This window comes from Pituophis catenifer, unplaced genomic scaffold (genome assembly GCF_029215685.1).
Source record: "Pituophis catenifer annectens isolate HBS135680 unplaced genomic scaffold, rPitCat1.0.hap2 SCAF_9, whole genome shotgun sequence".
Taxonomy (NCBI): Eukaryota; Metazoa; Chordata; class Lepidosauria; order Squamata; family Colubridae; genus Pituophis; species Pituophis catenifer.
This window is the reverse complement of record NW_027256889.1, coordinates 25,472,650-25,500,502: the sequence shown is the minus strand read 5'-3', so window position 1 is coordinate 25,500,502 and position 27,853 is coordinate 25,472,650. Positions and strand designations below refer to the sequence as shown.

The window sequence follows — 27,853 nt, the reverse complement described above, 5'->3', positions numbered from 1 at the left end:
TGTTTCTCAACCTTGGTAGCTTGAAGATGGGTGGACTTCAACTCCCAGAATCCCCCAGCCAGCACCCATCTTCAAGCTTCCAAGGTTGAGAAACACTGAGTTAGATGATTAGCTTCTTTAGCTATTGAATTATAACATCTATCCTATTGCAACTGTATGGTGCTGTAGTATGCTGATTTTTTCCCCATCTTGTTTCATCTTAATTTAATATTTTATCTTGTATCTTGTACCGTCTACATATTTTATATATAAATACTTGCTGACGCTCTACTTAAACTTATATTTGTGTTTGTATGTATGAGTTTTGTTAATGTTTTATATCAGGGATTACATGATCTCTGTATATGCCACATGATAGATAGATAGATAGATAGATAGATAGATAGATAGATAGATAGATGGATGGATAAATAAATATTAATATGGGTGAATAAGAAAAGGGAGCAGAGAGTGTGTGCCATGGAGTTCAGAAGCCCCTAATCCTTTCTATCTTCTACTTGCTTGTCTGCAGCTGCAAGCAAATGGGGTCCATGGAGTGAATGGAATATGTGCTCCAAGACTTGTGACACCGGCTGGCAGAAACGTTTCCGGATGTGCCAGGGGATGGGAGCACAAGACTACCCCTGTGAGGGCAGCGGAGAAGAAGTGAAGACCTGCAATGAGAAAAAATGCCCAGGTATTTGGCATTATAGCATTTAGATTTATTTATTCATTCATTCATTCATTCATTCATTCATTCATTCATTCATTCATTCATTCAATTTATATACCACCCTTCTCCTATTGGACTCAGGGCGGTGCACAGCCAAGGATAAAAAACATACCAATACAAAATTTAAATCAATTAAAAGAATTATACAGCTTTGGCCCACAGTTTAAAACAATCCAATTAAAACCCAATTTACACTTAAAAGCTAAGAAGCTAAAAAGAACTAAAAAAAAGGGGGAGGGGTTTCACGCCAGCCCTGCTTGATGGAAAATAAAAGTTTTTAGGGCACAGCGAAAGGCCTGGAGATCTGGTATCCTTCGTATCTCCAGGGGCAAATCGTTCCAGAGGGCAGGTGCTGCCACAGAGAAGGCCCTCCCCCTGGGGGTTGCCAGCCGACATTGCCTGGCTGATGGCACCCTGAGGAGTCCCTCTCTATGGGAGCATACTGGTTGGTGGGAGGCTATCGGCAGCAGAAAGCGGTCTCGCAAATACCCAGGTCCGATGCCATGGAGCACTTTAAAGGTGGTAACCAACACCTTGAAGCACACCCAGAAGACCACTGGAAGCCAATGCAGCTCGTGCAGGAGAGGCATCACATGGGAGCGCCCTCTTGCTCCCATAATCCCCTGCGCGGCCGCATTCTGCACCAGTTGGAGCCTCCGGGTGCTCCTCAAGGGGAGCCCCATGTAGAGAGCATTGCAGTAGTCCAGGCAGGAAATGACGAGCGCCTGAGTGACTGTGCATAAGGAGCCCCGATCCAGAAAGGGACGCAACTGGCGAATCCAGAAAGGGACGCAACTGGTGACTCAGAAAGGGATGCAACTGGTGAATCAGGCGGACTTGATGAAAAGTCCCCTGGCCACGGCCATCATATGCTCTTCCAAAGACAGCCGTGTATCCAGGAGGACACCCAAGTTGCGAGCCCTCTCCGTGAGGGCCAATGATTCACCCCCAATAGCCAGCGTTGGCATCAGCTGGCTATATCGGGACGCCGGAAGCCACAGCCACTCGGTCTTGGAAGGGTTGAGTCGGCCTCCAGGCACCGGGACATCACTTCAATGGCATTGTTGGGATGGCCTGGGGTGGAGATGTACAGCTGCGTATCATCAGTGTACTGATGGAACTCCACCCCAAAGCCACGGATAATCTCGTCCAGTGGTTTCACATAAATGTTGAACAGAAGGAGCGAGAGGACCAACCCTTGCAGCACCCCACAAACGAGGCGCCTCGGGGTTGACCTCTGCCCCCCTGCCAACACTGACTGCGACCGGTCAGAGAGATAGGCAGCCCTCCTTAAAAAGGAATGGCAGAAAAGTTCTCTCGTGGTTTTCTACTGGTTTTAATTCAGTTTAATGTGGGTGTTCTCAACCTTGGCAAATTGAAGATGTGAGTCATGCTAGCTGGGGAATTCTGGGAGTTGAAGTCCATACATCTTAAAATGTATGAGGAGAAGAAATTGCAAATTGTGCGGGATTGAGAGCCACGGTGGCACAGTGGTTAGAGTGCAGTACTGCAGGCTACTTCTGCTGATCACCATCTGCCAGCAGTTTGGCAGATCAAATCTCACCAGGCTCAAGGTTGGCTCAGCCTTCTATCCTTCCGAGGTCAGTAAAATGAGGACTCAGATTGTTGGGGGCAATACGCTGACTCTGTAAACTGCTTAGAGAGGGCTGTAAATGCCCTTTGAAGAGGTATCTAAGTCTAAGTGCTATTGCTATTGAAAGATAACCATCAACGAAGGACTGAATGGTAGCACCTATTTTACCTTAAATTTTATTCAAATCTGAACAGATGCTACCAGAATCCTATTTCCCCCCCTCCCCATCTTATGCTAACACAGCTTTTCTTCTACAATATGCATGACTGGGCATTCATTAGTGTCTGTGGCCATTTTGTCATCTCACAGGGGCAAGTTGACATAGGTTGTCAATCTTGTGAGGTACTTCAGATAAGAGGCAGACCCAGATGTATTAGCTTTATCTTTGATGTAAGGTTACATCAACAGAATCTTGCAAGTCTGAAAATGCATCTCCCCCACTGGGGAGGGTCTCTTCTGAGACATTTGCCCCCATTTGTCTGAGACATTATTCTTTGTGCTCAGCTGTCTTTTATCTGACAATTGCTTAGTCTGCAACCCTTCCTCCTGTCTCCCAAGATCTTTCCCAGGTACCATTACACGGTTTCATTCTTGGGGATATATTCTAAATCAGGGGCCAACAACCCTCGGTCTATGGACCAGCACCGGTCCGCAGCATGCCAGAAACTGGGCTGCACAAGCAAGCGAAGCCCCATCTTCAGGACATAGGCAGCACACGAAACCATGCTCCCTCCAGTCCCCAGTGCCCAAAATATTGGGGGCCACTCAGGGGTGAAATCCAGCAGGTTCTGACAGGTTCTGGAGAACCGGTAGCGGTTCAGAGAACCGGCCAATACCACCCCTGGCTGGCCCCAGAGTGGGGTGGGAATGGAAATTTTGCAATATCCTTCCCCCAGGAATGCGGAGTGAATGGGGATTTTGCAGTATCCTTCCCCTGCCACACCCACCAAGCCACACCCATAGAACCGGTAGTAAAAAAAATTGGATTTCACCACCAGGGCCTCTGTTCTAAATCTCTTGCCTTTGAAATAAATGTAAAGGCACATTTTAAATTAGATGTGAGAATTGGTAGGGAAAAAATGAGACAATTCATCTGCACTTACTTAATTTGGTAAAAGACCATTACATCTGCTATGTCCCCATCATCTTATCTTTGGGCTAACTTTGCTAGGTGGGGGTATTTGTTCTGCTGCTCTACTAGTTCCCTCTTCTCTCCTCCCAGCCTTCCATGAAATGTGCAGGGATGAGTCCATTGCCCTGATGACTTGGAAGAAAGCTGCAGCTGGAGAAACAGTCTACAACAAATGTCCATCAAATGCTACAGGTAGGTAGATACTTGGGTAGAGATTGACAATGTAGGTTCTCCAAATCGGAGCCTAAAACACAGCAGAGGACAATTGGAAAGAAGGGGTGGATTTATGAATGAGACACCTTTTCTAAATTGGATTTCACTCTGAAAATAGAGGGCCACTTTAGTTCACTTGAATGGTTACCACCTTATGGACTCCAGATATATCAGACTATTGGTCCCATCATGGTCAAAGTGACTGGGTTAGATGGGAGTTACAATGCAACCCCATTTTTTTTTTCCTTTATTGAATACTTCAAAGAAAATTACATATACAAGAGGAAATATGAAAAAAGTAAAATAATATAATATAATACAGATAAATGAACTGGGGACTTTAAAATGTCAGGGAGGTCTTAAATATCATTAACGTTATGAATTATTAAATATACCATATAAATCATCTTAAGAGACTAAAAACCCCTCTTAAATCTAAGCTAAAAATGACTAGCAAAGACCACAGTCAACATAATATAAACTGAATAAAATTGCACATTGTAGTAAATTCAAATCCATCTTAATAAAAATTTGTTTGGATTTAGATAAATTAAATGCAGATTCCATGCATAAATAAAGCCCATAGACGTAGTACCACTCTTTATTTTAAAACAAAGTCTCGGAATGGTTCTTACTTGAAGTTGCAATCTCGGATATATCCCAGAGATGCTTTTTCAGGAGGCAACTGGACTATCTTGTTTTTTCTTTGAAGACATTTCGCTTCTCTTCCAAGAAGCTTCTTCAGCTCTGACTAGATGGTGGGGAATGGAAGGAATCTCTGATAAGGTTTGCTTTTCAACTAGGAAGCAATTCTAGATGTTGAACAGTGGCAATACCAGTAAAAAGAATAATAACAACTGTAATAACACAAGGGCTATCAGTAGATTCAACTCAATGTAATTCGCTCTGATCTTGATTGTAGGAAATATGACTTCTGCAATAGAGTAGTAAATGTCTGAAACACTCTACCTGATCCTGTTGTTAGTCTCTCTAATCCCCATACCTTTTACCTTAAGTTGTCTTCGGTGGACCTTTCATGTTTCTTAAGAGGTCCCTAAGGGGGTGTGCATAAGCGCACCAGCGTGCCTACCATCCCTGTCCTACTGTCTCCATTTATATGTACTCATTCAATGTGTTTATGGCTATCTTTTGCCTATGTATATCCTTTTATTTGTGCCAACTTTTTTCATGTTTCCATGTCTATGTCTATACTGTTACTTGTTTCCTTGTACTTGTTGATAGGTAGGTAGGTAGGTAGGTAATAGATAGATAGATAGATAGATAGATAGATAGATAGAAGACAGAAATTGGTTGTATACACCAACTGGTTAGCTTATAATACAACCCTGGTCAATCCTCCTTCAATTTATTGTAGACCAGTGTCATTCTTTCTTCTGAAAGGAATTTCCGAATTTTGCTTCTGACCTTCGGTTTACAATATCTCACAATGGAACATTCTTCACTCTAGTGTTGTGGAACATGCCTTGCCTTCCACCCATCACCAAACTTTACTGAATTAAAAAAAAAGAATTGATTTCCCATAAGGTGCATTTTCTTGGAGGAAAAAGGAACTGCTTTCAAATTTCTAATTCTGAATTTGGAGAAAGCTATACTTTTTGCAAGCCTTCTTTAAAGACCATTTTTGAAACATGATTGCTTTGACCCATGATGAAAGGCAGTGGTGGGATTCAAGTAATTTAACAACTGGTTCTGTGCCATAATGATTTCTTCCAACAACCAGTTTGCCAAACTGTTCAGAAAGTTAACAACCGGTTCTCCCGAAGTGGTGTGAACTGGTTGAATCCCACCACTGATGAAAGGTGTCATATTTTAGTAGAATTGAAAGAAGCAAAATTCTTCAATATTATCCTAATACTTTATGAGAACAGTACTAACCTGGGTCTCATTCAAGATGCTACTTGTCACCTTGCATGAAATGGGGCTAGGTTATTTGTGAGACCACCCGTCCAGGGGTGAAATCTACCAGTTCTGACTGATTTGGCCAAGCCAGTAGCGATGGCGGCGGGGGTTTTGGAGAACTGGTAGTGATGGCAGTGTGAGGCTCCGCCCACCTGCCTGGTTGTTGTTACTTCCTGGTTTTAACCAGGAAATTACCTGTTTTTTACCCTTTGCGCATGCAGAGGGGTTTGCGCATGCACAGGTCTGTGCGCTCACATGACGTGCACGCAAGGCGTGTGCACTTCCAAACCGGTAGGGAAGGTAAGTAGATTTCACCCCTGCACCCGTCCCTGATGGTTTCTGCCAGGCACCCCTGTCAAGTGCAAGGAACCATCATGACTACATGAGCAGATCAAAGTAGGGCCTTTATTGTTGTTCTCCTCTTTATAAGAATCTCACCAGACTAACTGTGAGATTCTCTTGGGAACAGGCAGATAAAGACTTCAGGAGTCTGGCCTCTGTGATTTCCTCCCATGGAGTGACTCTAAGTTAACCAGCCTCTCTCCCTCTGTTGTTGTGGAATCTCCCCCTGTGGTTTTGTGGAACCTCCCCCTTTATCTGGAGATTCCACATCTGCAAGCAATGCTATTGATGCCCCCCCAAGAGATGTACCTTCTCTATTACATTAACTGTCTTCTAGAGCAGCCCCTGATGGCCACAATCCTATTAAGCTTTCAGAAGCTGTTCCCCTAAGCTTTGTGCTGGGAATGTTGATAGAATTCTGATTTAGCTGTGTGGTTTTGTGTGATAAGTTCCTAATGAAATTTTTAGGGGCCACGACCCGTTTTCTTATGAATCAGAGCAAACATAGTTTGGTTATGTTTTATGTCAATTTGCTGCCCGGAGTTCCTTGTATAGATGGAAAACTTTATAAATTTGTTAAATAAAGAAATAGAAAGGCCCATGCTTCAGCTAAAAAGGAATAGCTTGGTTTCTATCTTCTAAGAGGAAAACAAACAAATAAACAAACAAACAGGGTGTAATCAAATGTTTGGGGAAAGTACTACAAATAAGGAACCTCAGTCTGTCCTGTGGTAAGACAGGCAACCAATAAATTTAATAAATAAAATAAAAATAATGTGATCCCATTCACTTTGAAGAGCTTTGGGTTGAAAATGTAATGCAATACTGTATTCTTTCTTTCTTTCTTTCTTTCTTTCTTTCTTTCTTTCTTTCTTTCTTTCTTTCTTTCTTTCTTTCTTTTGTTATTTGCAACTGAAAATGCTTTAATAAGGCAATTCAGGCAGAGAAAGACATGCTAAATCTGTCTGCCGTAAAAGCAACAGAAGGTGCCCAGTTTAAAACTGAGGAATTGAGGATCTGTTGCTAAGCCTTCTTATTTAAATGCCCACCAAATATCTGCAAGGGTCAAGGATGTCCTTAGAGGTTCAGAAGAAGTCAAGATGGTGGGTTCCCTATGCAGTTGTGGCCATTGTCTTGACACTTCTGAACTCCCATCTCCCTAATGGGAGTCAGAGTTTCTTAATTCCTTGACATCTGGATTACAGGGCAGGTGACAACCCATTAAGGTCACTTCAAACACAAAACCCACTTCAAAGAACATCAGGCATAATATACAGTTAGAAGATTGGGAGAGGGTATGGGAAAATAATTATAGTATGACAAAATCGGCAGCATACAAGGAGAACCATTATAAGATGTGGTATAGGTGGTATCTAGCTCCCTCGAGACTAGCGAAAATGTACCCGAATGTAAATCCTGTGTGTTGGAAATGTAAAAAAGCTCAGGGTACTTTTTTCCATGTTTGGTGGCTTTGCCCAGAAATAAAGAAATATTGGAAAAAAATAAAAACTTGGATAGTAGAAATAATAGATCAAGAAATTGAATTAGAACCAGAAGTTTTCCTATTAGGCATGATAAAAAGGAATATTAGAAAAGACATAAAATATTTGACACTACACATAATTACGGCGGCCAGACTGGCTATAGCACAACTGTGGAAAACAGATCGTATGCCAACAGATCAGGAAGTAATTCAAAAAATCTACACATGCGCAGAAATGGATAAATTAACTCTTGAATTAAAAGACAAGGGAGACTCGAAATATTTTATAGTATGGAATAGATGGTATAAGTGGATAAACCAAAGGAAAAAAGGGTAAAGATAAAAATTAGGGGAAATGCAAGTAATAATAATAATAATAAAAAGCACCGTCAGATAGATAGAATAGGTAAATAAGTCACTGTTTGCATATTTGTATATATGTGTTTATATAATCACATGTATTTAGTATGTTAGTGTAACTGTGGATGGAAAATGTAAATGTAAATATTTTTAAATTCAATAAAGTTTGTTTTTTAAAATTAAAAAAAAAAAGGTCACTTCAAACCCATCCCTCTCCATCCTAACCCCTGAGCAATAAGTGACTGAATTTGATGGGGCTGGATGTATTGGCCTTTTGAGTGATGGGCATAACCAGTGACTTTCTTCTTTTTCTAGGATCTGCCAGCCGACAGTGCCTGCTCAACTCCCACGGTGTGGCTTACTGGAGTCTGCCCAGCTTCGCACGCTGCATTTCCCACGAGTACCGATATTTACATCTTTCAGTAGGTGCAAATTTTGGCAAGGCAACTGTGGTACCTGGAAATCCCCTCTTCTGTACCACTAGACCCACCTCCTGCCTGGTTCAGAGAAGGGCTTGACATGGGGAAAGTGGAGGAACAGAACTGCGGGCAAGATACATAAAATATGTAATATCCAGCTGTTCTTCTCTTTGCAGTAGTGTCAACATCCAATGTGAACTGAGTCAAGATATGAACTTGCAACCTGGAATGAGCGAGGAATTTTTCCCTCCTGGGATCCAGGGTTTCGGGGCTATCTAGAAACGAGGGTTAAAACAGCCACGCTCCTACCTTGGAGAGGGTTTTTTTTTTGTTTTTTGTTTTGCTATATTAAAAGAGAACTGAAAGTAAGCACATAGGTGCTTATGTCAAAAAGAAATTAATCTAGGAAGGCAGCAGAGTCTCTGGAAAGTGTGCAGCAGTGTGATGTAGCTACCAAAAAAGCCAGCACAGTTCTAGCTGCATTAACAGAGGGATAGAATCAAGATCACATGAAGTGTTAATATCATTTTATAATACCTTGGTAAGGCCACATTTGGATACTACATCCAGTTTTGGTCACCACAATGTAAAAGAGATGTGGAGACTCTAGAAAGAGTGCAGAGAAGAGCAACAAAGATGATTAGGGGACTGGAAGCTAAAACCTATGAAGAACAGTTGCAGGAACTGGGTATGTCTAGTTTTATGAAAAGAAGGACTAGGGGAGACATGATAGCAGTCTTCCAATATTTAAGGGGCTGCCACAGAGAAGAAGGGGTCAAGCTATTCTTCAAAGCACCTGAGGGTAGAACAAGAAGCAATGGGTGGAAAGTAATCAAGGAGAGATCCAACTGAGAACTAAGGAGAAATTTCCTGACAGTGAGAACAATTAATCAGTGGAATAACTCACTTCCAGAAGTTGTGGGTGCTCCAACACTGGAAATTTGTAAAAGAGATTGGACAACCATTTGTCTGAAGTGGTATAGGGTTTGCTGCCTGAGCAGGGGGTTGGACTAGAAGACCTATTCTATTCTATTCTATTCTATTCTATTCTATTCTATTCTATTCTATTCTATTCTATTCTATTCTATTCTATTCTATTCTATTCTACTCTACTCTACTCTACTCTATTCTATTCTATTCTATTCTATTCTACTCTACTCTACTCTACTCTACTCTACTCTACTCTATTTTATTCAATTCTAAAGAGAAACCTCCAACTCAAAGGCAAGAACTTCCCTCAGCCACACAAGTGACATCTTTGACTTATAACCATAATTGAACCCACAATTCCGGTCATATATTGCAATGGTCATAAAATGGCTCACCAAATTATTATGCCTGATTTTATGAGCTTTTTTTTTTTTTTGTGATGGCTGTAATGCAAACACCATGGATGCTAAGCAAATGTCATGATCATTAAGTGGACACCATGGTCATTAAACAAACACTATGGTCATTAAACGAATCCATTGTTCACTATGGGTGGTTTTTGCCAGAAAGAAGAAGTGCACGCTGGTTTCTGGCAAAAAAAAAAAAAAAGCATACACTGCAGTCTTATGACTGCTGGGGGGGAGAGGGCAGATGTCAGAACATCAAATCCTGGGCAATTGTAACTGAACAGTCACTAAGTGATTGCCTATAAGTCGAGGACTATCTGCAGGCTTCAGGCAGCAAGAGAAAACCATCAAATCCTGGAGCTGTAAGACCACTCAAAGCTGAGGGATGGAGGAGGAAGAGAGGCTGCTCTGCCTTCCCACTGCTATAGCTTTACAGCCATTTCTAGTCATATTTAATCTCCAAATCTTTGTGTTCTGTTTCAATGTTCCTATTCCCATGCTTGTAGCTGTATGTTTCGTTATCTTAACTATTTCTTTGCTCTTTAAATGTTTTCTTTTCCCCATAGATCTTCAGCTCTTGTAGCCAGTCTCAGTCCATTTGCACATGAAACCCCTTTTCCCTCCCTATAAAGACAGACGGTCCCAGAGCAGCCTTTTTCTCTTCCTTCCCCAATCACTCATAGTCCTCTGTCTTTGGAGCTGCGTCAGGTCCAAGGAACCAGGACGGATACGCAGAGTTACCTCTGAGTACTTTGCCTATAGACAGAAATTGTGCGGGACCAAAGCAATTATCTGCATAATTATTAAATTGTACCAGTGGTGAAATCCAAGGTTTTTTACTACAGGTTCTGTGGGCGTGGCTTGATAGGCATGGTTTGGCTTGGTGGGCGTGGTTTGGCTTGGTGGGCGTGGCAGGGGAAGGATACTGAAAAATCTCCATTCCCTCCCCACTCCTGGGGGAAGGATATTGCAAAATACTCATTCCCTCCCCACTCCAGGGGAAAGATACTGCAAAATCCCCATTCCCTCCCCACTCCTGGGGGAAGGATACTGCAAAATTTCCATCCCCTCCCCACTCCAGGGGAAGGATACTGCAAAATCCCCATTTCCTCCCCACTCCAGGGGAAGGATACTGCAAAATCCCCATTTCCTCCCCACTCCAGGGGAAAGATACTGCAAAATCCCCATTCCCTCCCCACTCCTGGGGGAAGGATACTGCAAAATCGCCATTCCCTCCCCACTCCAGGGGAAAGGATATTGCAAAATCTCCATTCCCACCCCACTCTGGGGCCAGCCAGAGGTGGTATTTGCCGGTTCTCCGAACTGCTCAAAATTTCTGTTACCGGTTCTCCAGAACCTGTCAGAACCTGCTGGATTTCACCCCTGAATTGTACCCTGTGAACTATTGAGAGGCTCTGCCGTCCCTCTCTTTCTGCATTCCAGAGATTCCAAGTTTCTTTGTCTTTGCTCCCTGGGAAAGAGCTCTTCCCTCCTGCAACCCTGGACTATATTCTTCCACAAGCTAGTTATTAGACCTCTAGACCAGTGGTGAAATGTAAAATTTGTTACTACCGGTTCTGTGGGAGTGCTTGGTGGTAGGGTAATGTGACTGAGCGGGCGTGGCCAACTTTTTTTTTTTAACTTTTAAAAGCATTTTTTCTACAACCTCTTCAGCCACAGAGGTTGTAGAAAAAATGCTTTTTTTAAAAAAAAAGCCTCTGATGATTGAGCAGCTCAGCTGAGCATGGGGAGGGGGACAGGGATTTTTGGTACCGGTTCTCCAAACCACCCACTGCCATTGCTACCAGTTTGGGTGATCCAGTCTGAACCAGGAGCATTTCACCCCTGTTCTAGATCCGGACTGCTGCATGCAGTGGCCTTGATTGGCTTTTGTGGGTTTTCAGACAGTAGTTGGACTGTCTTCCTCCCCCATCACTTGGTTCTGCCTCTCCATGGTCTCGCAGCTCTGAGACTTGACAGAATGCCAAATAGTAGCGTTAGAAGGGAGTTCTTCTAGTCCAACCCCCTCCTGAAAGAGAAAACCCTACATCATTTTGGAGAAATGGCTTTCCAGTCTCTTCTTGAAAACAGCCACAGATGGAGCACCCACAACTTCTGGAGGCAAGCTGTTACTCTGTTTAATTGTTCTCGTTGTCAGGGAATTTAGTTCTTGGTTGGATCTCTCTTCAGTGAGAGAGATCTTCCACCTGTTACTTCTCGTCCTGCCCTCTGGTGCTTTGGAGAATAAATCGAGCCCCTCTTCTCTGTGACAGCCCCTCAAATATTGGAAGAGACTTTTTCTCTTGCTGCCTGAATTTATTTATTTATTTTATTTTATTAAATTTCTATACCGCCCTTCCCCCGAAGGACTCAGGGCGGTGTACAGCCAGAAATAAAACCATGACAATATAAAAATTAAAAGCAATTTAAAACAATTAAATAAATTGGCCAAAAACTCTAATAAAACAACCCATTAAAATAGTAAAATATTATTATTATTTAGGCCAGCCCTGCTTGTTGGAATAGTAATGTTTTTAGGGCACGACAAAAGGTACGCAGGTTGGGAATCCTACGAATCTCCGGGGGCCAACACCTTGAATCGCACCCGGAAGACCACCGCAAGCCAGTGCAGCTCGCGCAGGAGTGGTGTTACATGGGAGCGTCGAGTCGCTCCCATAATTACCCACGCAGCCGTATTCTGGACCAGTTGGAGCCTCCGGGTGCTCTTCAAGGGGATCCCCATGTAGAGAGTGTTACAATAGTCCAGATGGGAAGTGACGATGGCATGAGTGACTGTGCGTAAGGAGTCCTGGTCCAGAAAGGGACACAACTGGTAAATCAGACGAACCTGATAAAAAGCCCCCCTGGCCACAGCCGTCAGATTGTCTTCTAAGGACAGCTGCGAGTCCAGGAGGATGCCCAAGTTGCTAGCCCTCTCTGAGGGGGTCAAGATCTCATCCCCAATAGTCAGTGATGGAGTCAACTGACTATGACGGGACACCGGAAACCACAGCCACTCAGTCTTGGAGGGGTTAAGTCTGAGCTTGTTCCTCCCCATCCAGACTATTGAAGACTGCTAAAGATGCCTGATGTTGGGTTGGAGGTTTCTCTGCTCTCTCCTTGGCTGCTGTTTTGTCTCTGCCATCTTCCTAGCTTAACTCCTTTCTTGACACACAAATAGACATGCTTGCTTTCAGTACACTTTTTGCAAAACAACTCTTCAGTGAAGAAGCGATGGGGTGGGGACAGTTTTAAACCTTCTCCCAAGGTAGTACCAAATTCAGGGGTGAAATCCAGCAGGTTCTGACAGGTTCTGGAGAACCGGTAGCAGAAATTTTGAGTAGTTCAGAGAACCGGCAAATACCACCTCTGGCTGGTCCCAGATTGGGGTGGGAATGGGGATTTTGCAGTATCCTTCCCCTGGAGTGTGGAGGGAATGGAGATTTTGCAGTATCCTTCTCCTGCCACACCATGCCCACCAAGCCACACCATGCCCACCAAGCCATGCCCACAGAACTGGTAGTAAAAAAATTTGGATTTCACAACTGAGCAAAATTCTGGATCCCAGGAGGGAGAAAAAAATACTTTCTAATTCCAGGTACAAGTGGACTCTTCCATAGATGTCCAAGACCAGAATTCCCAGAGCAGGGAGAATTACCATTTCCAGTCATTTTCCTCAAAATCCCATATTGATGCTTTGTCTTTCTTGCACACCTTCACACACACACACCTCACACCAGTGGTGGGATTCAAATAATTTAACAACCGGTTCTTTGTCCTAATGACCAGCAGGGTAGGTGTGGCTCGGTGGTCATGTGACCGTGTGGGCGTAGCCAACTCAATGTCACTCAGGTTGATGGGCGCTTCGCCTTAGCTGTTACAATGTAATAAGGGTTAACCAGAGAGGCAGTTTCTGTGAGCAGGGCAATAAAGATTAGGCTAGAAACAACACCAGAATGTTTCCTTCCTGCCTTCCTTACAGGATTAGCCCTGTAAAGGGGGCGGGAAAAAACAAAATAAGATTTCTTCCAACAACCGGTTCTCCCGAATAGGTGCGAACTGGCTGACTCCCACCACTGCCTCACACCAAACTTTAAAAACACGTAGAGGATCAGGTTTGTCTCCCTCTTTCAAATCCTCACATAAAACCTAGTTCACTCAGTAACTGGTAGCTGGTGTTAAAATGGATTTTTATCAGATTTATAACTTGCCCTTTCATTCAGAATAGAAACGGTGTATATAGTACTTCCTCCTTCCCAGCAACCCAGTGTGGGAGGCTGGGTTGAAAGAGAGACACTTGTTCAAAGTCACCCAGGAAGTTCCATAGATGAGGGAAGACTCAAACCTGGGGGGGGGGCTGCTCTCAGTTCAGTACCACTCACTACATTTTACTGGCTCTCCTTCATGCTGTGATAGAAAATAAGAATGCCTACAAATACTCTGGCAATAAAGATGAAGGAAAGGGTGTTAGGCATTATTTCATCAGATTAATATTGGCTGAGCAGCATAATCCTATGTGTCTTGATTTCTCAGTGAATTCTCACAAGGGGAAAATTGAGGTTTGTGTTAATCTGGCTGAGCATAGAAGCTGTTCTCCTTAGCTGAATTGCCAAAAGTTGCTTACCTGGTCAATCTTACTAATTCAGGTCTTAAGAAGTAGGGAGAAAAATAAGGATCATGCCTTAGGGAGAAAATTGAAGAGATCCAGAAACCTTGCATTTCTCCGTTTCTGCTGAGTTGTTTCCTAGGATTTTGTCTCCGTATTTTGTGGCTAGAATTTAAGAAGAGTTGCTTAAGCTTTCCTAGAAGCTCTTGAAAATTTTAACCCCTGACCTATGAAGGTATTCATAGAGAGTTGAAGTTTTGGTATAGAGAAGTCAATCCTGGCTCTCTGTCTTAAATGGGGCAAGGATCCAAATCAACTAAACAACTTTCAGGATGTTAGGTTCGGCTCCTGATGAAATTCAGTTCTCTTTATAAGTTCTGTGGAGGTCCTCTTCCCAAAGTTGAGGAGAAAGAGCATCTGGTGCTAATCAGTTGGTGCAGAATCAGTTGGCTTCAGAAGGAGCAAACATCCCAACTACCATAGCAGAAATCTCTCAGATCTTCATCATTATATTTGAGGAACAAGTGGAAGTCCTAGGATGCTTGTAATTACATTTTTTCATATGCTGGACCTGGTTTTAATCCATGATCTGACCTTGTTCCCTTTCTCTCCCTTTCCATCTCAAGCTCCGTGAGCACCTGGCTAAGGGCCAGCGCATGCTGGCAGGTGAGGGCATGTCACAAGTGGTCCGTAGCCTGCTGGAGCTTGTTGCCCGCCGAAGCTATTACAGTGGGGACCTGCTCTTCTCAGTGGAGATCTTGCGCAATGTCACAGATACTTACAAAAGAGCCACCTATATTCCTTCCTCAGATGATGTGCAGGTATTATGTTGACATCCAAAGGAGAAGAAACCATTCTTTGACTCTAAGTTCATGAGGTCATTGGAGCTCAAGAGACTGGCTGCATTGCATATGCTAAGATTGGGAGCATGATGTCCAAATAACCTCATGCTTGCTGACATCATCATGCAAAACTATGACTCACACGGTTGCTTCTAAATGCAGCATGTGCATAATAATGCCATTGAGCACATATTATTATTTTGACATCAGAGTAAAAATAATGACTCTGTAGGGATAGCTACTGCTGCTGGGATGGGCCTCCTAATATACCCCAATAACTTAATATACTTATTCTTCATCTACTTATTACACACAGAAATACTCCCTGTAAAGCATGGATCTCCAAACGTGGCACCTTTAAGACTTTTGGACTTCAACTCCCAGAATTCCATGGCTGGCTGGCTGAGGAATTCTGGGAGTTGAAAGCCACAAATCTTAAAGTTGCCTAGTTTGGAGATCCCTGCTGTAAAGGGAAAGCTGATCACTACCATTTGGGTTTACTGCTATTGGCAGCACAACTTTTAAAGATTGAGATTATTGTGATTATTTATCCATCTAGCACAGCTTTATATGCTCTCAGTATGGGGAATTCCATTTCATGGAGCCTGTAGTAAAGTCTCTTTCCCAGACCCTCTCCTGCTTTGTTGATCAGAGTCCACATACTGGCCCAATTGAAGAAAGTGGGAAGGTTACCCGTTCCAGAATCACATACAAGTAGCCCTTGACTTACGACTACAACTGAGCCCAGAATTTATATTGCTAAGTGAGAAATTTGTAAACTGAGTTTTGCCCAATTTTATGACTTTTCTTACCACCTTTGCCAAGTGAATCACTGCAGTTGTTAAATTAATCACACCGTTCTTCAGTGAATGCGATGTCGCTGCAATGTCCACCAGAAAAACATTGTCAACTGGTGCCAATTTTTTGGAGATACCTATAACAATTATTGGAAAAATACATTTACTCACATACTTATCGCATCTCCATTCATGTAAATTAGGGAGTGACCCAAAAGGTTTGAGATCATGTATTTCCATAACAGGGAAGTTATTATTCAGGATTAATGTCAGTATTATTTTTAATTTATTGTATGTCTATTGCTGATTGAGGACCATAATAAAGTATTTATTCTATTCTATTCTAAGTGAATCCAGCTTCCCCATTCACTTTGATTGTCAGAAGGTCACAAAAGGGAGATGACATGATCCCGGGACACTGCAACCGTCATAAATGTGAACCAGTTGTCAAGCATCCGAATGTAAATCACATGAACCATGGGGGATGCTGCAATGGTCATAAGCAGTGGTGGGATTCAAGTAATTTAACAACCGGTTCTCTGCCCTAATGATTTCTTTCAACAACCAGTTTGCCAAACTGCTCAGAAAGTTAACAACCGGTTCTCCCGAAGTGATGCGAACTGGCTGAATCCCACCACTGGTCATAAGTATGAAAAATGGTCATAAGTCACTTTTTTCCGTTGCCGTTGTAACTTCGAATGGACACCAAATGAACTGTTGTAAGTCGAGGACTACCTGTACTGCTTTCCCAAATAAGGGAAGAATCGGGACCATTTCTCTTTTTTTTCTCCATTGGGAAGATACGATAGCTGGAGCCTCCATGCAGAGGCTGAAACAAGGCAAAAATATACAGTATGATGTCTCCTGTACAAAGGGTTCTCACCACCAAGCCCCAGTCCTATGTGGTCATCCCGTCCGCTGAGAAAAGTGGATGTGATGCCACTGCATCATGCTTGACCTTGTTAAAAAGAGATTGAGAAGATTATGGGTTAGGAAGCTGAGTTGTGGAACCAACCCCTTTCTATAGGAGTTGAACGAACTAGGCCAGTGATGGCTAACCTTTTCCGGACCGAGTGCTCAAAGCGTGTGAACGTGGGTGCGAATGCATGCGCGTGTGCCCAAACTCCCAAAATGCAATGCACATGCACCCCCTGCGCATGTGCGTCATGCATGCATGCACCCTCCATGTGCCCCGCCCCCTGCCCATGGGTGTGCATCCCCCACATGTGCCCTGCCCCACGCTCATGCACTCGTGGCTCCCCATATGTGCCCCGCCCTCCATGCATGTGTGTGCCCTCCACATGCCCCCAACCTTTCACACATGTACGTGTGCCCCCCAGCATGCGCCCTGAACCCCATGCATGCGTGGCAGAGACCCGAAGACCAGCTGGTTCTGCAGCAAAACTGAACTGGGGCAACAGCTCACGTGCCCACAGAGAGGGCGCTGCATGCCACCTCTGGCACGCAGGCCATAGGTTTGCCATCACGGAACTAGGCCATCATGGGCAGACATTATATATCTATTTGTTTAGGCACCATGTGACAATAAAAGCTCTTCAAATGAGTTTTTCTAAGCACAACCATCCAGTTCCCATGTGGCTGACAATGACTAATCAACAGTTTGTTTGCAAGAGTTTCTTCAGCTAAACCTGAACATGTTAAGGCTGAACTTGTATGCAAAAGCAGTTTTTCTACTTCTGATGTATGCCTCACCAGGAGGCATTTTGGAGAAATGCAAAAGAAACACATTATGATGACTAGTGGGATATCTCAGGCGGATTCTGCCTCTTAATTTTTGAGCCTGTTCAGAATGCAGCTTTACACAAAGGCAGGGAACGATAAAAATTGCTTAATGTTAACTTGTATACAAACAGAGCCGTTTCAGCCTTCAAAATAAATAGAACTCTTTTTTTTTTTAAGAAAGCTTGCAATATGGGCATCACTCCGAACATGCACACACAATTGGGAAAGGGCAAATCTATACAAAATTTTATATTTAATAACAGCAGAAATGACTTGCAAACACAGGGGGTCCTAGAAAATGCCTGTGAATGTTTAAAAAAATGAGCATGAATATTCAAGCAAAAGATTTTCAGCCAAATATATAAAGAGATATAAAAATGGGGTTGAATGGAATTTGCTGCTGGGAAATTGAGAAAACTGCCTAAGGCCAAATTGCCATAAATATTACAACTGTTTCTCCCCGTCTGCTCTTTCCTTCACTTTCTCCTCTCTCCCTCCAGCGTTTCTTCCAGGTTGTGAGCTACATGGTAGATGCAGAAAACAGGGAGAAATGGGAAGATGCACAACAGGTGGGTTGCTGGGCGTGAACCTGTACCTCTGGTGGGATTCGGAAGTCTCTCATTCCCACCGAAGTGAGAATTAATTAATGGAGGTCTCCATTAATTCTGATTCCTCCATCCCCTGCACAGGTGTTGCCTGGTTCCGTCCTCCTCATGAAAGTGGTTGAAGATTTTATCCATCTGGTAGGAGGTGCCCTCAAGGCTTTCCAGAGTTCCCTTATTGTTACAGACAACTTGGGTAAGCAACTAGAAGGGACTGGACAGATGAATAGTTTCTTTGGGGTTTGAGACAAGGAATGGGCTCTGGGCAATGATAGTCTTCTTCAGGCTCAAGCTTTTCTAGTCCATTGGGAACTTCATGGTAGAGCAGAAGGAGGTGATTTACAAGATGTATGCAGCTCCCCAGTATCCATCTTATGGTTTCTGGAAATATTTCTAGTTATCTTTATAAAAATTGTGGGATGTTCTGCCTTGTTTTTTCCACCCCCACAAAAGTTCACACAGCTATTTTCCACTTAAGTCCCTTCTTGAAGATAGTGTTTCAAACTTCTTTCCTGCTTCTTTGGGATGCCACCATATCCTAAAATATATGTCCCTGTATTTCCAAGAGATTGAAAACGTTTGTAATGGCGCTTAAGCAAAAGAGGTGAAGTGCAAAAGGCGAGGCAGGCAGGATATCAATCTCCAAGCTGGACAAGAGCAAAAGGCCAAGTTTCTTCCAAAGTCTTATATTTCTTTTTTTCTGTTCTGGAAATTCTGTCTCTCACTCATTTGTCCTACTTTCTTCTGTGTCCTACCATCATTGATAGTAAACTAGTTTGCATCCATAGCCTCTGATAGTGAATTTCCTAGCTGTTACTGTAGAACTGGCCCAGGAAATCCTTCTAGGCCAAGAATGACTTAGGACTTCTGAGAGCCTTTGGTTGACATGCTCACAAAATGCCTTCCGAGGGAAAAATGCCTGTTCCCAACTGGCTCCCTAGTGCAGTGGTCACCAACTAGTGATCTGTGGACCACTAGTGGTCCATGATAAAATTTTGGCAGAAACATTATTTGCATTTTTATATTGCACTGAATACTATTTCTCTTTTTTAAAAAATAATATTAGTGGTCTGCAGGATTTAAAATTATGAATTTAGTGGTCCCTAAAGGGGACCTGAGGTCCGGAAAGGTTGGTGACCCCTGCCCTAGTGGGTATGGTAAATCACAGAACACCCATTCATCAGAAGGTGAAGGAACTCATCTCCATTTGGAGATGCTATCTATGATTCCAGTAAGACTTTGAGGGACCCAAAGGTGTTTCTCCAAAATAATATATAGGTAGTCTTCAACTTTTGGGACTGGAATTTGTGTTGCTAAATAAGGTTAAGTGACTCACATCTGATTATATGACCATTTTGCCATGGTTGTTAAAAGGATTGTTGCAGTTAAGTGAATCATACAATTGTTATGTGAATCAAGGTACCCTCATTGACTTTTGTTGTGGCCCGTACGTGGCCTGTGCAGCTAGTAGCTGATTCAGACAGCGAGGAGGCTGGTGTGGTGCTGCGCCAGCAGCCTGTGCAGCTGGCACTCGAGTCGGACAATGAGGAGGCTGGAGAAGATGTGGTGCCAGAGGCCGGGATTCAGCCAGGGCCCTCAGAACCTCCAGAAGCTCGATTGGGAAGGTCGCCAATAGCAATCACATGACCCCAGGATGTTGCAACTGTCATAAATACATGCTGGTTGCCAAGCCCCCAAATTCTGTTAACATGGCCATGGATGCTGTGATGGTCATAAACATGAGGACTGGTTGTAAGTCACCTTTTTCAATGTCGTTGTAACTTATAAGTGCCTAAATGAATGGTTGCAAGTTAAGGACTACCTGTAGATGTTAGCAGATAGTGTTTTGTTAGCTTTACAGCATGTCTGCTGTATTTTTTAAAATTAAAATAACCTTTATAAACCTGTAGTGAACTGGGAGCTTGATGGCCACCAAGGAAGGTGTTCCACCTCTGTTCTGTCCCTGCTCTAGAAGGCCATGACGTTAAGGATGAGGATCAAGTGTGCTTTATTTCCTGATCTCTATCCCAGAGTGACACCCAGCCCTTCTTTCCTGTTCTCCTCTCTTTCCCCTTCCCTCCCTTGGCAGTGATTAGCATCCAGAGAGAGCCGGTGTCTGCTGTGTCCAGTGATATCAATTTCCCCATGAAGGGGCGTCGGGGCATGAAGGATTGGGCCCGCCACTCCGAAGACAAGATATTCATTCCCAAAGAAGTGCTCAATCTCTCCTCATCTGGTACATAGCCTCCACAAGGGACCGACTCATTGAGGGTGGGTGGAGTTGGAAGGAAAAGGAGACCCAGGAGTAGTGGTTAGAGGAAGGATGGGCAACTTGAATAAGGCATGTGCTCCCAGATGCTCTTCTGCCATTCAGTTAGGAAAGTGTGACACCGGAAAGATTGGCAAAAATGTTCAAAGATAAATCAACAAAACGTTGGAAATGCCACCAGACATCGGGAACCTACCATCACATGTGGTGGACATGTCCAGAAGTGAGGAATTATTGGACAAAAATTTGAAGATGGCTAGAGAAAATGATACAGCAACACATTGATCTTAAACCGGAGTGGTTCCTGCTGGGTATCTTACTGAAGAAATTCAGTAAAGAAAATACATATTTGATTATACATGTAATAACGGCAGCAAGAGTGGTACTTGCACAAAATTGAAAAGCAGAAAAAATTCCTACAAAGGGAGAACTAATTAAAAAAATATTAGAATGTGCAGAAATGAGTAGATTAACATTAGCAATAAGAGGGAAGGAAGAATCAGAGTATTACAACATATGGGGGCAATTTTATCAATGGATAGAGACTGAATATAGATAATAGACAATTAAAAATAAGAAACATGGGAAAAATATGTTGCAATAGATTAAATTTAAGTGTAAGAAGAAAGATAAATATGTACTAAGAAAATGATTATAAATGTTGAATATGACGACACAAAAATTTTGTACCCAGATGTTACACTGATTGATTGATTAATTATGAATTATTTGTTTTTTTAAAAAAATTAGGAAACTGTGGGTCTTTCTGAAGAATGCTAGGCTTTAGAAGAGGTTCTCATCAAGCTGCCTAGGCCAGTGTCTCTCAAGTTTGGTAACTTTGAGATGGGTGGACTTCAACTCCCAGAATTCTCCAACTCAGGAATTCTGGGGATTGAAGTCCACCCATCTCAAAGTTGCCAAGGTTGAGAAACACAGGCCTTTTTGGCATTGTCGTTTTGCTGAGGCCCTGCTGACATTTTGAGGGTAGTCCCTAATAGAGCCATCAAAGTGATGAAGCTAACTATAAGCTTCATTATAAAAAAGTTTTTCTTAGATATGAGCCTTCTGCGTATTGCTCTTAAGAATAGGGAAAAAGGACAATTTACCCTTTGAAAACAGCTTTGACCTGATAAAGACTCATAGAAATGATCTGTTTATGTATATGATCTATGAACCGTGTTCGAGTTTGAGTCTCACCGGCTCAAGGTTGACTCAGCCTTCCATCCTTCCGATAATGAGAACCTAGATTGTTGGGGAAAATATTCTGACTTTATAAACCGCTTAAAGAGGGCTGTAGAACACCTATGAAGCGGCATATAAGTCTATGTGCTATTGCTCTTAAGGTCAGCAAAGTAGAATAATTGAGGAATAATGCTATTCCCAAGAAAGAGAAGGAAGAATTGCAAAATGTTCTGTTCAGTTTTTTTTAATCCAATCTTTATAGATAAATTGGAAAGATTTCAGAACATTTTAGATTTATTTGCTGAGACATGCCTGCCAAAACACCAGTTTTTAAAGCCAGATTCTTTTGTCTCTGACATTATTGCTAATCTTGCTTACAGACATTTTTATATAGGCTGGACTGAAGTGTTGTTATTATTATAACTGACTCACAGAGCTGGATGTGATATTTCTAATTTTGATTTGGCATTCCAGTTACAGATTCTTTCCCTGCTATTGTGAAAGTCCAAATCTCTTTCTCCAGATTTCAAATCAGAGGTGGAAATGTGAGGCTTAGATATTTATAGCCCCATTTATACAATGTGCATGCATATGTTATAAAGCTGAAATGAATGCATATGTGCAACCTGCCATATGCTTGAGTTTCCACTCAGAAACCAGAAAAATTACACCACGGTATAAAAAAAAAAGATACTTGAAAATCCTTATTGAGTTGTAGGTTGTAAGGATTTGATTCTCTCTTGAACTCTATATTGGTTCAGTTAATGCAGATACAGCTTGCTTTGGTCTTTCACACAAGCATTAGCCCTAGAAAGGATTCTCCAGACAAATATTCAACTGATGCAGTTTCTCCAGGAACATGACAGAGGCAATCCTACCAGCTGCACAATTTTTCCACCACTTCTTTCTTTGTTCAGTACCCTGTTTCCCCAAAAATAAGACATCCCCTGATAATAAGCCCAGTTGGGCTTTTGAGTGCATACGCTAAAATAAGCCTCCTCCCAAAAAATAAGCCCTCCCCAAAAATATTTAAATGCAGAGCTGGAAATCAGATAAGACAGCAAGAGGAGCCCCATTTTGCTCCATACACCCCAAAATAATAAGACCTCCCCAAAAATAAGGCCAAGCGCTTATTTTGGGATTCAAAAAATATAAGACAGGGTCTTATTTTCAGGAAAACATGGTATATAAATCTCTTGATACATTCTTGAAATCTTACAAATGTGTTTATTCTGGCAATTGTAGTTTTGGGGTCTTCTCATTGCTCTGAGTCTTGTTTAACACAACAAAGTCCTGATTTCATGTCCCACAAATGGCCCTTTAGCTGCTGCATTAATCCTTGTGGCTCTTGTCTTTCTTTCTCCTTCTGTCTGAAGAAACAGATGACTCGGCTTATTTTGTCATTGGCGCCATCTTGTATCGCACTTTGGGATTAATTCTGCCCCCTCCTAGGTGAGTGCATCTATCAAATTGCTTGCAAAAAGCAAGTCCATCTGGTAATGTGTTTGCAGCAATACGTCTGTGGTGCATTTTTATTCTGAATGCGTTCTCATTCCAGTGACATTGCCAATTTCACCAACAGAAGTCCTTTAGCGGTCATGTCCAAAGTTCTCACGGTGACGGTGAAACCACCAACGAAGGCTGTGGAACCCTTGATCACAGTCGAGTTGTCCCATATTATCAATGTAAGTGTGGGGTCTTGTGGCACTTTTGCCTTTGAGTTGGGTAGACTAGTCCACCCCAGTATAATTAAAAGACAAGCTCTTGACTTAAACATCCCATTATCACTTTATGCTACAAAAAAATGCTCTGTGGCTGGAGGTTGAGTAACCAAGCCAGGGCCAAACCTGGTATGTATGAAGAGGGAACCCTGGATGCAGAAGAACAGATCTAGCATCGTTTTGCTGTCCGAGAACATAGTCAGGACAAAGCATATGTGCAACCTGGCATATGCTTGAGTTTCCACTCAGAAACCAGAAAAATTACACCACGGTATTAAAAAAAAAGATACTTGAAAATCCTTATTGAGTTGTAAATTGTAAGGATTTGATTCTCTCTTGAACTCTATATTGGTTCAGTTAATGCAGATACAGCTTGCTTTGGTCTTTCACACAAGCATTAGCCCTAGAAAGGATTCTCCAGACAAATATTCAACTGATGCAGTTTCGCCAGGAAAAATGACAGAGGCAATCCTACCAGCTGCACAATTTTTCCACCACTTCTTTCTTTGTTCAGTATCCTGTTTCCCCAAAAATACAGTTTCAGGAGAACATAGTCAGGACAAATGTCTATACAGGTAGTCCTGGACATATGACCGTAATGAAGCCGGACCATTAGGGTCATAAATTGTGACAGTCATAAAGCAGGTCACCTGATTTTATGACATTTTTTTGTAGTGGTAATTAAAACAAATGTCACGATCATTAAGCAAATGCCACAGCCATTAACCAAACCAATGCTTCGCCAGGAGTACAATTTTGCTAAAAAGAGGAATTAGATTTTGTCAAAACTATTTGTAAAATATATGGCAATGGGGCATTCCCAACAGCCATAAATGTGGCCATGTTACCGAGCAAAGTTTGGTCACATGACTGTGGAGGGGGCCCAACCATCAGAATATTGAATTGGGTTGTAAGACCCCATTTTCAGGTTGACTGTAACTCAAGGACTACTTTGAAACGAGACTTTGATTTCCCTAATGAGCAGCGTATATATAATGACCTAAGCATAGTACATAAAATTATCTGCCACAATGTCCTTCCTGTCAATGACGACTTCAACTTCAACCACAACAATACACGAGCAAATAATAGATACAAACTCAAGGTAAACCTCTCCAAACTCGATTGCAGAAAATAGGACTTCAGCAACAGAGTGGTCATTGCCTGGAATGTACTACCAGACTCTCTGGTTTCTTTCCTAAATCCCCAAAAGTTTAACCTTAGACTGTCTACTGTTGACCTCACCCCGTTCCTAAGAGGTCTGTAAGGGGCGTGCATAAGAGCACCAACGTGCCTACCATCCCTGTCCTAATATTCCTTTTTACTCTTACTCTTTTCATGTATTCAAATTATGTATATACTTTTACCTGTTATGTTATATATGCTTGACAAATAAATTTAGGATTATGATTATGATAAGAGTTTAACAGCCCATAAACATCTGTAGAGCAAAAAACTACTGAGAGAAAGTATTAGAAAAATAAATAGTATTGGTGTGTTTGTGTATGTGATCTGTCTGTCTGTCTGTCTGTCTGTCTATCTCTATCTAGTAGAGTGTTTCTCAACCTTGGAAGCTTGAAGATGGGTGGACTTCAACTCCCAGAATCCCCCAGCCAGCTGGGGGATTCTGGGAGTTGAAGTCCACCCATCTTCAAGCTTCCAAGGTTGAGAAACACTGATCTAGTATAGCCTTTATTGTCATTGTACATCATGTATGCAACGAAATTGGTTTTAGCCTGACTGGTGCAATCCATGACAAAAAATACAAACAACATAAATAGTATAAAGAATGCAAGTAATTGGGCGGGGTGGGGGAGAAAAAGAAAGAAAAAGAAAAACTAGTCATAGATTTCCGCCTGTGCTTGGAGTGCGGTATCTCCATCCAGTACTTATGACCACAATAGAGCCCCAAATTTCTGTTGTTAAGTGAGACATTTGTTCAGGGAATTTTGCCCCATTTTACAACCTTTCTTGCCACCATTGTTAAGTGAATCACTGCAGTTGATAAGTTAACAAACCAGTTGTTAAATGAATCTGGCTTCCCCATTGACTTCGCTTGTCAGAAGGTTGCAAAAAAATATGATCACATGACCTTGAGACCCAGCAACCGTCATAAATATGAACCAGTTGCCAAGCACGTCCTGAAGTTTGAGGACATGATCGTGGGAATGCTGCAAAGTTCGTACATGTGAAAAACTGTCCTAGGTCACTTTTTCAGTGCCGTTGTAACTTTGAACGGTCACTAAACAAACTGTTGTAAGTCAAGGACTACCTGTATTTCATTTTTATCCCTGAAAAAGTGCTGGAGAAAAAAAGTCAGGATTTTATTTTTATTTTTATTTTTTTGCTTTAGTTAGATCCGTATAAGGGTTTCACCCCATCTGTTGTAATTAAGAGAGAAAGGGAAGAAATTCTCCCTTGGTGTAATTATTCTTGAAATTTATACTTCATTTCTGCCCTGCCTTTTTTCAATACTTTACCGTCTATCCGGGAACATAGGAAACAGCAACATACTTTGATGTGCATTGAATGCTTAGGCAGCCTCTGAAATCTTTACTGATATTCCCTCTGAAGGTAGAAAACCAACATCATAATTAGAATTTAGTATCTGAAAAGGAATGAATGGATGGATGGATGGATGGATGGAAAGTGGAAGGAAGGAAAGTGGGAGGGGAGGAAGGAAGGAAGGAAGGAAGGAAGGAAGGAAGGAAGGAAGGAAGGAAGGAAGGAAGGAAGGAAAAAAAGAATATATGGATTTTCTAGGTGTACCATGTCTTGTTCCTCGTTCACATCATCCTCTTTCTACTTATCCTCCAGGGCACCTCACATCAACAGTGTGTGACCTGGGAATACACTAAAGCGTGAGTATATTTCATCTTGCTGCATTCAGTGAATTGTGTAATGAGGCCACTGTGCCAATGATTGACATGCATGCGTGTCTGCAAGTTATTCAACCAATACCCTACTTTCTTAACTCAAGACCCTTAACAAAAATGAAAGTACAAAACAAAGAATCAAAAGTTTCAAAGCATAAACTCGGAGAAGCTCCTGGATGCCTTCACATATCCCAAGCTTGCAAGATTATCCATTCATCTGTCTTGTTCCTTCATCCATGTTTCTTGTTTCTCATTTCCATCCTCCCAAGAATTGGGTATCCTTCTAATGTTGGAAGAGGATCTACAGTTGAAAAAGAAAGCCTTGCCTTTGTTCAAATCTTTGTTCTGCAATCCTGCAGATAACCGGAGGGTGGCTGATTATACTCTTGATTTGCTCCCAAAATAAGTGTAGGAGGACAGCTTTTGGTCTAGAGTGGCAAAAAATATCAGAAATCTGATAGCGCCCTTTCTGATTAGCATTGTGATTAAAAATCATAAACTTTTTTCAGCTGCATCTCACTTCATCATATCCATTGAGTGAGTAGACCAATGTAGGATTTAAACTGGAGAGGGCAGGAGAGGAAGGGAGGGAGGAGGAGATAGGCTGCTTACCTGTGAAACAGATTTTAAGTGCGTTATTCAATTCAGTTCAAATCTTTATTGTCAGTGCACAACATATGTACGATGAGATTGGTTGAGCTCCCTCAGTGCAACCCCCCACAATACAACTCACAGTGAAAACAGAAAATCGCTAACCCGATAAATCATATTAACAAAACACCCAGTCCTATTGCACCAGTATGATGCAGTCCATCATACTACATACCGTGTTTTCCCAAAAATAAGACCCTGTCTTATATTTTTTTGAACCCTGAAATAAGTGCTTGGCCTTATTGCCATGCACTCAGAAGTCTGATTGGGCTTATTATCAGGGGATGCCTTATTTTGGGGAAAACAGGGTAGTTATGATGTTATTTCTTATTCAGGAGTCTGACAGCCCAAGGATGAAAACTGTTCTTCAGCCGGTTTGTGAGGCTGGCTATGCTTCTATATCTCCTTCCCGATGGATTGCATTGTGTTTGTTGAGGATGGCTGAGATTGCCTGATACCTTTTGATATATTCAGATCAAATATATCTGTTGATGAGATACTCATATGAAATATGAATGCACATGTCAAAAGGTATCAGGCATTCTCTAAAGGCTAGTCAGAAAAGATGCTACCACCATGATGGCGAACCTATGGCACGCATGCCACAGGTATCACGTGGAGCCATATCGGTGGGTACGTGAGATGCGCCAGCCAGCTGATTTTTTGGCCTTTGGGGCCCACCGGAAATCAGCAATTGGGCTATTTTCGGCCTCCAGAGGACCCCCTGGGGGGGGAAAGGTTGTTTTCACCCTCCCCAGACTCCTAGAAAGGCTCTGGAGCCTGGGGAGAGCAAAAAACAGGCCTACCGGGCCCACTGTGCCGTCACATGCCAAAAGCAGGCGGAGCGTGGGTTGTGCGCGCATGCATGGGGGGGCAGGGCGCGTAGAATTATGGGCACATGCACACGCAACCCCCCCTCGCGCTCCACCCGCTTTTGGCACACAATGGCAAAAAGGTTAGCCATCACTGTGCTACCAGATGCTTCCCAATTTTTTCCCAGCATGAGAGAGACTGCAGCTGTCACCTGGGAAAAGTTTTTTCCCAGATTTACT

At 42.4% G+C, this 27,853-nt stretch overlaps 1 protein-coding gene across 1 annotated transcript in view; it reads left to right on the top strand.

The window, feature by feature from the left end:
* Positions 1–27,853, top strand: part of ADGRB2 (adhesion G protein-coupled receptor B2) — a 329,562-nt gene that overhangs the window by 221,777 nt on the left and 79,932 nt on the right. The window contains exons 6-15 of the mRNA XM_070949232.1: positions 512–676; positions 3,529–3,630; positions 8,072–8,178; positions 14,745–14,939; positions 18,001–18,069; positions 18,190–18,298; positions 20,192–20,338; positions 22,930–23,005; positions 23,112–23,238; positions 26,092–26,135. Coding sequence (XP_070805333.1) covers positions 512–676; positions 3,529–3,630; positions 8,072–8,178; positions 14,745–14,939; positions 18,001–18,069; positions 18,190–18,298; positions 20,192–20,338; positions 22,930–23,005; positions 23,112–23,238; positions 26,092–26,135 — 1,141 coding nt within the window. The remainder of the gene's footprint in view (positions 1–511; positions 677–3,528; positions 3,631–8,071; positions 8,179–14,744; positions 14,940–18,000; positions 18,070–18,189; positions 18,299–20,191; positions 20,339–22,929; positions 23,006–23,111; positions 23,239–26,091; positions 26,136–27,853) is intronic.